Genomic DNA, 11,707 nt, shown 5'->3' on the forward strand with positions numbered 1-11,707 from the left:
ATGTAACAGTTGCGATCTGTCCAGAAGACACACACACACACAAAAAAGAATCAGACGGGAGTCTGGAATTGAGGCCGCTGTTTTAAATGACGACTTTACTTTAACTGTTTGGCTAAATATAAACATCCAAAATCATTGTTCAAATAAACTGAGAAACAGACAATAAATTTTACCTCCACACATGAAAAATTTAACGAGAAATATCGTTACTCGACAAAAAATGTGCGTGGGCTAGGCCGAAAATACCATAAATAGATGACAACAAGGGCACAAAACAATGCAGGCGTAAATCTTAAAATGGAAGCAATGTGTTATATTCCAAAAGCATAAACAGTGAGGTTACCTCTGGCGGTCGAATTTTGCAGATGCCAGTTCTCTCTGCAATAGGTCGAATCTTGTTTATAAATCCTAGTGGATCCGTAAAATCTTCCCAACTCGGCTCAAAAACTGGGCACTCGGGAGGGGGTACGAATTCAGCAAAATCAGACATGATGAAATCACAAATTATATTTTCTTTAAAAAGCCAATAGTACTTGTGTTTAAAATCTATTGTGTTGACATCTGTGAGTGACATCAGTCCATGATTAGGTTATCTTTCAATTAGCACACATATTGTTGCTTCCGGAACTTCTCCTTCATGTTCATGATTGTTTAAGTCTCAAGAAAAATATTTTCAATGAAGACAATTTCTTGATATGCCAACAGCTGGGCGACATGACAATATTGTTGAGTTGACGTCTCAAATACAAAACTGTAAAAGATCAAAAATACATTTCCAGTCCTATTCCAATTTTAGGAAATTGCTGGGCCAAGCCGGGCGGCGTCCACCCCACCACTCCAGTACAGCAACGTTAACTGAAAGCCAGAGAACTACCTAGGGCGCAGGACATCACTCCCCTTTAAAATGTGGACATATGATCCCGCAACAAAATAAAAACGGCCCCCAAAAATGTAATGTATAACTATTCTAAGCTCCATATTAACCCAATAAACATTTCCCATCATGTGCGATTTCACTTTTGAATATCCATTGGTTGTGACATCTTCATGTGCCAGGAAAAGGCATTATTTCATCCAGATTTCGCAGTTTTATCAATTAAAAGTTGCGCCTTAGTGGTCATCCAATCTAAATATGACGTTCTTCAGTTGTCTCAGGCTAAATGAGTGCGACCCTCTTCATCCGAAGAGTAGCTCGTGACCATCAACATCGAACCCTAAGCAGTTAGCTTAGCAATTAGCGCACATTGTTGATCAAACCACGTCCATTCAATTGAAGGAGAACGTTAGTTAGTTCGTCGCTATACAACAGGCGGTGGGGTTCCGTGGAGGTGAAGGGTCGACATTCCCGATGCAGCATACGTTATTTGCTCCACAATAAACCAGACGACGAGCTAATTTAAACCATTCTCATGCACACGGTTCTTTTGCTTCGTGTCACCCGAGTACTTTTCTAGCTGCTGTTGTCATTAAAAACGACGATACTTTCTAGCTAGCTAAGTTAGCCTAGCCACACTGTGCTGTGACTGCTTGCTAGTTGCTGGCGAATAACTTCGTATGGTGTCTTTCTTTAGTGTGCTCGCACAGTTCTGGAATATACATTTTTCAGGATAAAAATTTCGTATAAAATTGTTCAGTAGATGCATATGTTGCTCGACGCTATGAACTTTCAAATATTGTGTTTGTATATATATATATAAATATTGATATATCTCCCAGCTTTCTTTTACTAGCAACGACCATATCACTACCATGTAACAATAATATACCAATACTCCACTTCCGCCTCCACATCCGCTTCAAGAAAACTAGAACCATGGTTTTACTTACTATTTCCCTCTATACAAAATAACATGCCTCCAGATATGTACATCAGCATTTATGGTAAAGTGGTTGTAGTTTTGTAAGGAACAACTACGTTCATAACCAAGTGGGGGAAAAACCCATCGTCTCCAGTGGCGCTTTCATGACAACTTGGATTCCGGAAAAAACGAGGTCAATCGTGACGTCAGTGATATTCAAATCGGAGAAGTGTAGGATGATTCCAGAGTTTTCCGACTTGTAATTCCGAGTAGGATGACTGTTCAAAACAATTTATCCTGCTCGAAACATTTTTCCGGAATTGCCAGTTGTTTTGAACACACTGATGTCGGAGATTTCCGAGTTCCCAGTTGTATGCAACGCGGCATGAACTCCGAATTCTCCCCATGATGAACTCTGATATCACCTCAGGAAATTATCTCCATAATATAATTTTTGTCAGTTAAGTGTAACAATTAAACATTATTTATAAAATGAACCTATTATGTTTAACACTATATTTGGTTTACAAGCATGATTGATAGCTGTACTTTTAGTTTACGGTTGATCAGCTTGTTGGCCATTTGCCAATCACGTTTCAGCGAGTTCAAAGCATGTGTATGCATCTAAATTGTATTTACGACTTCACAACTCGTAATTAGTTGCCATTTGGTTATGCTGCGTTCCTGTGCTCGTCGGAGATTCCTATTTGATTTTGAAAATACGACTTTGTTTTATTCATGTGCTTTTTGGGCTGAACAATTCTTCAAACAACGTTGCTGATAAATATTAGCTAGTTTGCTTAATATTGAAAATATGGTCAAACTATCTACATTACCCATAGACCTATTGTAGCTGTCAAAAACGAATTTGTTAATTTGGTTGAAAAGTTATGGTAAAACGTCACAACTCGCACATTGTCCTGGGGCCTGTTGCACAAAAGTAGAATTAAGACATCCGGGATAAATGACTCAGCTGAGCTCAATGAAGCCAAAACATGTGCGTCCAGGCTTAATTGGTTGCACAAAGACCAAGCCAGGATGAGCAGACACGGATTCATTAAGCCAGGTGAAACTAATCCTGGATAGGTGCGCGCTCACGGCTCACTCAAATAGACCCCGCCACAGATCACAGATTAACTGATTTACCATGGCAACTAGAGCCGCGTACTTTTCCCCGTCGGAAGCACAAATCCTCATGGAGGCATACGAGGAGGTAAAAGATATAATTAAGAAGAAAGGCAACACCGCCACAGTGATAAAGCAAAGAGAAAAAGCGTGGCAAAGTATTGCAGACCGCCTGAATGCGTAAGTAGTGCACAATTACACACTCACCGCTCCGCTGAAACATCACAATTACAATTCAAATATTTAATTCACATCTCCAAAAATGCAGTTGTACTGTAATTATGAAACGGTTAATTTTTTTTATTGAAATGCACTGCAGATATGAGTGAAATTGTGTAAAGTAACTCCATCACACTGTATAAAGCTATGATACAATTTTTGATATTTTTACTGAAAACAAGACAAAAATACCAAGTAATTTTTTGCAGTGTGACTCCATTAAGTGTGTGTGTGTGTGTGTGTGTGTGTGTGTGTGTGTAGATTAAACATGAACGGGCCAAAACGGACATGGCAGCAGGTCAAAATCAAATACAAGAACATTCTGCAGAATGGTATGGTCCCTGACTAATATTTAACAAAGCACAAGCATATATTGTACCCAGAAGGTGCCTGCTCACACATTGTCTGTACTGTTTTAGCAGTGAAAAAGAATACCCACAGACAAGGCACGGGTGGTGGGTCACCAAAGGCTGACCTTACCCCAGCAGAGGACATGGCCTTGGAGCTAAATAAAGGCAGGCCCGTCTTAGAGGGGATCCCTGGGGGGAAAGAGACGAGCATAGGTTCCTCCCAAGATGCCACCCGCTTCATTCAAGGTATGTCCTTCCATCTCTACATGGGATACAACCACATTCATATTGAATCAATTTGGACTGTCTGACTTTGGTTTACCTATTGCCTTGCAGTGTCTGGCAGCACTGTGTTCCTGTTAGAGCCACCAGCACAAGCACCAGACGATGCTGATCCAGTGAGTACTCCATCAAAGGCATACTGTAGGCCTGGCATGTCTTGTCTACTAGCTTCAATATGAATCCGATTAAATGTGATAGGGTGAAGGCCCCAGTGCAGCAGCAACAGCACATGATGGAGACGATGATGAGGAGGAGACCATCTCTCTGGATTCCAGAAGGCATGAGGTATCATGTTAAGACTGTGAAAGTACTATTTACTCTACAATGGTGAGGAGTCCTCATCAAAATCAAAAAATCTAATTTCTTTTACAGGACCCAGATGCTATACAGTGGGAAAACCAGCCTGGCAACATAGTGCGTATTAATAAAAGGACACCACATCCTGCCAAATTCCAGCTGCGCTAATTGTATTGTGTTCACAGAGCTCACAAGCTATCAGAAAGTTGTATGGCAACCACCTCCGGTGCCAAATAGAACTGGCAGACATAGACATTCAGTACAAGAAGAAAAAGATGGAAAATCTTGCACTGGAGTTCGAAATAAAAAAGAGGACAATTAGGAAACTGGACCTTGAAATAAAAAAACTTGAGAGGGAGGTGAGATATGCCTTCAATGTACACTGTATGCTAACTGTAACACAAATGTATTAATCATTATTTTTCTTTCCTCCCCCAGCTCCAAGAAGATGACACAGCTCAAAATAAAAATTAGGTATATTCTCGTAAAGTCAAGTGAGCCATGACATATGAGCTCTTATTGTGAGCACACAGGACGGTGGCATCTTTCTAAGGTTTTTTTTATTTTCCCAGCAATCAGTACAACCAAGTCATCGTTATAAGGCATCGCCCTCTTTTGCCCACCCCCCCCAGCACCAGGTGTGGCCACTAGCCTATATGAAGGCCCAAAATTGTGTGTTCCTTTCTGCTCTGACAATGGCATGCCCATTCGTGCGAGATGTGGTGGATGAAGAAGCACTTGTGCTGAGGAGAGCCTTCAGGTGAGAAAGGGTCTTCAGGGACCGGTTGGACCCACTGGCCTTCCCTGATGACCATCTATATGAAAGATACAGGTTTTCTGCAGATGGCATCAGGTATCTATGCAGACTACTGGGTCCCAGGATTAAGCACCGCACTGCACGGAGCCATGCACTGAGTGTGGAGCAAATGGTTTGTGTGGCCTTGCGCTTTTTTGCTAGTGGAGCCTTCCTGTACTCAGTGGGGGATGCAGAACAGCTGAACAAGGCCACAATTTGCCGCACAATAAGGAGTGTGTGTCTGGCTATCAAAGCATTAGCAGATGTCTTCATCTCCTTCCCTGGCCACAGAAGACTCTGTGACATCAAAGAGGAGTTCTATAGGATTGCAGGTAAGAGGATCTACAAATTACAGGACAACTGTTAACACATAGTAGGATACTCATTACTTTGTGTGACAGGTTTCCCCAATGTCATTGGTGCAGTGGACTGCACACACATAAGGATAAAAGCCCCCTCAGGTGCCCATGAGGCCGATTTTGTGAATAGGAAATCCTTTCACAGCATTAATGTTCAGGTGAACATAACTTTTTGATATTGTCCATTGACGAACACTCTGCATTGCCAGTGATGTGCATTGATTGGTGTAATATTCCTCATCTTATGATTTCAGATGGTCTGCAATGCTGACTGTGTGATCAGCAATGTTGTGGCAAAATGGCCTGGCTCAGTCCATGACTCCAGAATCTTTCGGGCCTCTGAAATCTATCAGTGCCTATCACAAGGTAAGCCACACAACCCCTATTTATAACCATCATGGCTGTGTCAAGAATATCACTGTGTTTATGAGGTAGTAATGATGAGATTTTGTGTTGACAGGTGAATTCTCTGGTGTGTTGCTGGGAGACAGGGGGTATGGCTGCCAGCCTTTTCTCCTGACACCTTTCACAGACCCCCAGGAAGCACAGCAGGCCTACAACCATGCCCATGCCAGGACCAGGGCCAGAGTTGAAATGACCTTTGGCCTCCTGAAGGCACGCTTTCACTGCCTTCACAAATTAAGGGTCAGCCCTGTTAGGGCATGTGATATTACTGTGGCTTGTGCTGTCCTTCACAATGTGGCCTGCCTGAGGAAGGAGAGGGCCCCCAGAGTGCCACCAGCCATGGACTGGGACAATCCGGCAATCTTCCCTGATGACGACAGTGGTCGGCTGCTGAGGGACCAATATGTGTTGAATTATTTTAGTTAGTATGTGTGCTTTCAATTTTGGTTAAATATGTCCTGCGGTGGCAGAGGAATTTGGGTTTTTTTGGGTTCGTTTTTTGACGAATTTGGCCTCTTATGATGTTTGTGCGGTATACTGTGTGTAATACAAGGCTGCAGGGAGGCTACTGCATCCATTCATTTGTCTGTTCAGTTGATGTGTATGGATTTGTCCTGCATTTATTTTAGTGTGCAGACATGCAGGGTGTGTTATACACATTCAAAGGTCTGTATATGTATCATTTTGTATAATATGCTTAGATTCTGTGCTTTCCATCTTGTAGAGTCACTGTGACTTCAGTTTTGAAAGGAGCTGATGGTTTACCTGCTTTCTTTTGTCCTTATTCAATAAAGGAACATAATGTTACACATTGTGTTTTTATATTCATATGGAATGTGTATTTGTTTATATGACAGAGTACTAGGGCCACACTGAAGAAAAAGGATAAAGTCATAAATTTATGAGGCTGGTTCTTTCTGCAGAAAAGCTACATATTGTTTTTACAGTTTTGATACTTATGACAATGTGATACTTAATATTCTGGCACATCAGCATGTCTTTGTTTATGAAACCATACTGAAGTACAATTTCACGAAATGCCCCACATCTGTCATTTTAACAACTGTCCTCCTTTAAAACAACTGGTTACAATATTATGACTTGTGTTTTTTTTCCCCTCTGTGGCCCTAATATTCTAGCATTTTATATATAGCCTTATAGTCTATGGGAAACTGTAAATTATCTAATGATAGCAACATCATCTAAAAATCATTTTTTATCCAAAATCATTGAAATTAATGATCACAAACGTTTAAATAACAGTGGGTCTAGTTATATGTGATAACAATGTATAGTGAGCAGTGAAATAACTATTGGTTTCCATTTGTGGTGACTGCTGACTGACATTAGGGATGAGATTAAATAGATCCTGGAATTTAGCCTGGTCTGGAGCAGGCTAGCTCCACAGAATAAATCTCCATGGTAATTTATACCATAACATATCCTCCTGCCCCCTATCCATCTTTAGTGCAACCGGATTACGGATCAATTGAGCCAGGATCACCAAGATATCCTGGCTTAATCCCTTATCCTAGTTTTGTGCAACAGGCCCCTGGTTGTTTCACACTTGTAGGCAAATTCCGACTTGTATGCAGATATAGAACAATTGAGGGTTAGCTAAACAAATATATATATATTTGATGTAGGGTCGTTCAAGTGAAACTTCCCAGTCGGAACTAACTTCCGATAACTCCGAAAGCACATATACATACAGCATTAGTGTGTAATGATAATAAAAACGGTAACCCCATACAAATACAGTGCATACACGTAAAACACACCCTTATCCCCTCAGCCCTCAAATGATGTGGACACTTCTGATGACGTCTGACGAGTATTCACTTGCAAGGCGTGGGAGGAATGAATTATTTTTATATGGACCGCACTTGCCCGGAAATTCGTTACTCGTTAATCCCGGGATGATTGTATTTTCAGCCAGCGGCAGTTTGTGGGTGCTTTATATGCGCTACAGTCAATTATGATTGCATGTCTACTTATATTAACTATATCATTATTAATATACGACTACTGTATGTTAGCTATCAAATTAATTAGCTAACTAATGTTAGCCTGCCTAGCTGGAACTCCTGAAGAAGGAAAATATTTTATTTCTACAATTTCCAAACGCTAACCAAACAAAACATTACTTTTACTAGACGTGTTTGTGCCGTCATGTGCATTAGTTGCACAAGTTCTAACCTTTTTATATTAGTTTTTACTTACTTATGTTGACTGCTCCATTTTTGTTTTTAAGTTTTGGCTGACTTTTCTTAGTGGATGTAAAATTGTCGTGAATTGAATTATGGGGAGTTTCAGGCCCCGAGTGAACTAAATTGTACACTCGCAAACTCGACTAAAAACGAGGGCTGAGGGGCTTACGTTGCAAACATACTTTCTTGGCTAATCATTTGGACTGCCCTAAATCAGGGATTCCCCCAAGGGCATAAAACGAGGGTGTGTCTTTTAGGTGTTTGGACCATAACTAACAATACTGCAGGTGTTTCGCCAGATTAGAATCGCCCCAGAAATGTCCATATGCAAATACATATTAATATTATCCATCCACCCCCCTGATAGTTTTAAATTCAGTTGCATAATACAATATCAAAATAGAAACAGTTAACAACAAAACAAGAAAAAACAGAAAATATGTTATTATAATTCAAATCAAATACAATTTTATTGGTCACATACACTTGATGTATGCAAATGTTATTGCAGGTTTAGCGAAATGCTTGGGTTTCTAACTCCGACAGTGCAGTAATATCTAACAAGTAATGTCTAACAATTTCACAACATACAGAACCAGTCAAAAGTTTGGGCACACCTACTCATTCAAAGGTTTTTCTTTATTTTGACTATTTTCTACATTGTAGAATAATAGTGAAGACATCACAACTATGAAATAACACATGGAATCATGTAGCAACCAAAAAAAGTGTTAATCAAATCTAAATGTATTTGAGATTCTTCAAATAGCCACCCTTTGCCTTGATGACAGCTTTGAACACTTGATATTCTCTCAACCAGCTATATGAGATAGTCACCTGGAATGCATTTCAATTAACAGGTGTGCCTTGTTAAAAGTTTGTTTGTGGAATTTTTTTCTTTCTTAATGCGTTTGAGCCAATCTGTTGTGCTGTGACAAGGTAGAGGGTGGTATACAGAAGATATAACAAGTCCATATTATGACAAGAACAGCTCAAATAAGCAAAGAGAAATAACAGTCCGTCATTACTTTAAGACATGAAGGTCAATCAATCCAGAACATTTCAAGAACTTTGTGCAGTCGCAAAAACCATCAATGAATGAAACTGGCTCTCATGAGGACCGCCACAGGAATGGATGAACCAGAGTTACCTCTGCTGCAGAAGATAAATTAATTGGAGTTACTAGCCTCAGAAATTGCAGCCCAAATAAATGCTTCACATGGTTCAAGTAACAGACACATCTCAACATCAACTGTTCAGAGGAGACAGGCCTTTCTGCAAAGAAATCATTAATAAGGACACCAATAAGAAGAAGAGACTTGCTTGGGCGAAGAAACAAGAGCAATGGACATGAGACCAGTGAAAATCTGTCCTTTGGTCTGATGAGTCCAAAATTGAGATTTTTGGTTCAAATCGCTGTCTTTGTGAGACGCAGAGTGGGTGAGTGGATGATCTCCACATGTGTAATACCCACTGTGAAGCATGGAGAACCAGGTGTTATGGTGTGGGGTTGTTTTGCTGGTGTCACTGTCGTGATTTATTTGTAATTCCAGGCACACTTAACCAGCATGGCTACCACAGCATTCTGCAGCGAGAAGCCTTCCCACCTTGTTTGCGCTTAGTGGGACTATCATTTGTTTTTCAACAGGACAATGACCCAACACACCCCCAGGCTGTGTAAGGGTTATTTTACCAAGAAGGAGAATGATGGAGTGATGCATCAGATTACCTGGTCTCCAGAAGGCCAGCATCCCGGAGTCGCCTCTTCACTGTTGACGTTGAGACTGGTGTGGGTACTATTTAATGAAGCTGCCAGTTGAGGACTTGTGAGGCATCTGTTTCTCAAACTAGACACTCTAATGTACCTGTCCTCTTGCTCAGTTGTGCACCGGGGCCTCCCACTGCTCTTTCTATTCTGGTTAGAGCCAGTTTGCGCTGTTCTGTGAAGGGAGTAGTACACAGCGTTGTACGAGATCTTACATTTTTGGGGCAATTTCTCGCATGGAACAGCTATCATTTCTCAGAACAAAAATAAACTGAGTTTCAGAAGAAATATATTTGGAACACAGGAGTGATGGTTGCTGATAATGGGCCTCTGTACGCCTATGGAGATATTCCATAAAAAAATCTGCCGTTTCCAGCTACAATAGTCATTTACAACATTAACAATGTCTACAGTACACTGTATTTCTGATCTCTTATGGCTGCGATCCTTGTACAGGGATCAACATCCGGGGAAATTTCAGAGTGACTAACTAAAAAAAATACAAATACAACATTAAACATTCTTGAAAATGCAAGTGTCTTACATCCTTCAAAAGATTAGAATCTTGGTAATCAAACTACGTTTTCCGATTTAAAATAGCTATTACAGAGAACAAATGCAATGCTTTTGTTTGAGAAGAGCGATCAACAACAACAAACATTTTCCGCCATGACAGTTTTGACACATTCACACCTGAAGGTAAAATTATGACTTGCATTCTGATATCTTGCTCTTATTTCTCTTCCTGAGGGTCCCAGTGATCAAATGAAGTGCCGTTTTCTTTGATAAAATCCATTTTTATAGCCTAAAACGAAACATTTTGTAAACCGGTTGTGTCGTGAATTCCATCTCTATCAACTTTTGACGGAGCATTCGACGTAATTACACACACTAAACAATAGTTTATCTAGTCATAGGTGGTTTCATTTCAATCCTCTGGATGTTTGCAACACAGCCAAACTTGATTGGTTTTTTTTGCGGGGAGTACTGGCCGAAGTGCACTGATTTGAAGACAATGAGCAAAGACCTCATTGCGCACCAATAATATTAGCGAAGCTTCATTGATTGACTGTATGTCTGCCCAAAGACCACTAATCTTCTTGAAATCTAGCTGGGTAGATAGCCAATGAGCTGAGGTAAACGCCAGTATGTGATGGTTATGGGTTGGACCACCATCCCTTGTTTGTAAACGCACGCGTAACGAACTTCATTCTCTCCATTGACCATCAGACTAGTTGCAGTCACGCTTGTTACGCACAGCAGTGTTTTGGAAAGTAGTATTTTGGAAAGTGTTTTTTCAACAATTTCATTGAAGACATCATGGCTAATAAATCAGGAAAAGCGAAGTCCAAGTCTAAGTATACAGATTTGCACCAGATTCGAGAAGAGATTGATCGGGAAAGTGAAACAGATTTTTTGATTGAGGAATCTTTGAGTGAACACAGTTATGATTCAAACATTAAGGAGCTGTTTCTGCAAAGACAGGACGTACTTCTGGACTGGTAAGTGCTAATGCCGTTTTATGAAATATAAATACAATTTTAAAAAATTGCAAAAATATATGTATATTTCTTTTGCAATTTGCAATGAAATGTGTGATGAAATGTGTAAAGTACACATTGGCTATAGTGTGCGTTTGTGTATGTATTTGTATGACCCATAATCTGTGTGTGTGTGTGTGTGTGTGTTGTTTGTTGGTTTGTTTGTGTGTGTATATATATATATATATATATATATACAGTGCCTTGCGAAAGTATTCGGCCCCCTTGATCTTTGCAACCTTTTGCCACATTTCAGGCTTCAAACATAAAGATATAAAACTGTATTTTTTGGTGAAGAATCAACAACAAGTGGGACACAATTATGAAGTGGAACGACATTTATTGGATATTTCAAACTTTTTTAACAAATCAAAAACTGAAAAATTGGGCGTGCAAAATTATTCAGCCCCCTTAAGTTAATACTTTGTAGCGCCACCTTTTGCTGCGATTACAGCTGTAAGTCGCTTGGGGTATGTCTCTATCAGTTTTGCACATCGAGAGACTGACATTTTTTCCCATTCCTCCTTGCAAAACAGCTCGAGCTCAGTGAGGTTCGATG

At 40.2% G+C, this 11,707-nt stretch overlaps 1 protein-coding gene across 4 annotated transcripts in view; it reads right to left on the reverse strand.

Annotated features, from left to right (window-relative positions):
• The window catches only part of LOC139378777 (lysine-specific demethylase 5A-like), a 78,696-nt gene extending 76,916 nt beyond the window's left edge, over positions 1–1,780 (reverse strand). For 3 of the 4 annotated variants that reach the window (XM_071121272.1, XM_071121270.1, XM_071121269.1), the window contains exon 1: positions 344–785. In XM_071121272.1, coding sequence (XP_070977373.1) covers positions 344–574 — 231 coding nt within the window. In that variant the 5' untranslated portion in view covers positions 575–785. Of the gene's footprint in view, positions 1–343 lie in introns of all 4 variants that reach the window. The other variant, XM_071121271.1, reaches the window with a different exon arrangement.
• Between the last annotated feature and the right edge of the window lie 9,927 nt (positions 1,781–11,707).

The sequence above is a fragment of the Oncorhynchus clarkii genome, chromosome 21 (genome assembly GCF_045791955.1).
Source record: "Oncorhynchus clarkii lewisi isolate Uvic-CL-2024 chromosome 21, UVic_Ocla_1.0, whole genome shotgun sequence".
NCBI lineage: Eukaryota > Metazoa > Chordata > Actinopteri > Salmoniformes > Salmonidae > Oncorhynchus > Oncorhynchus clarkii.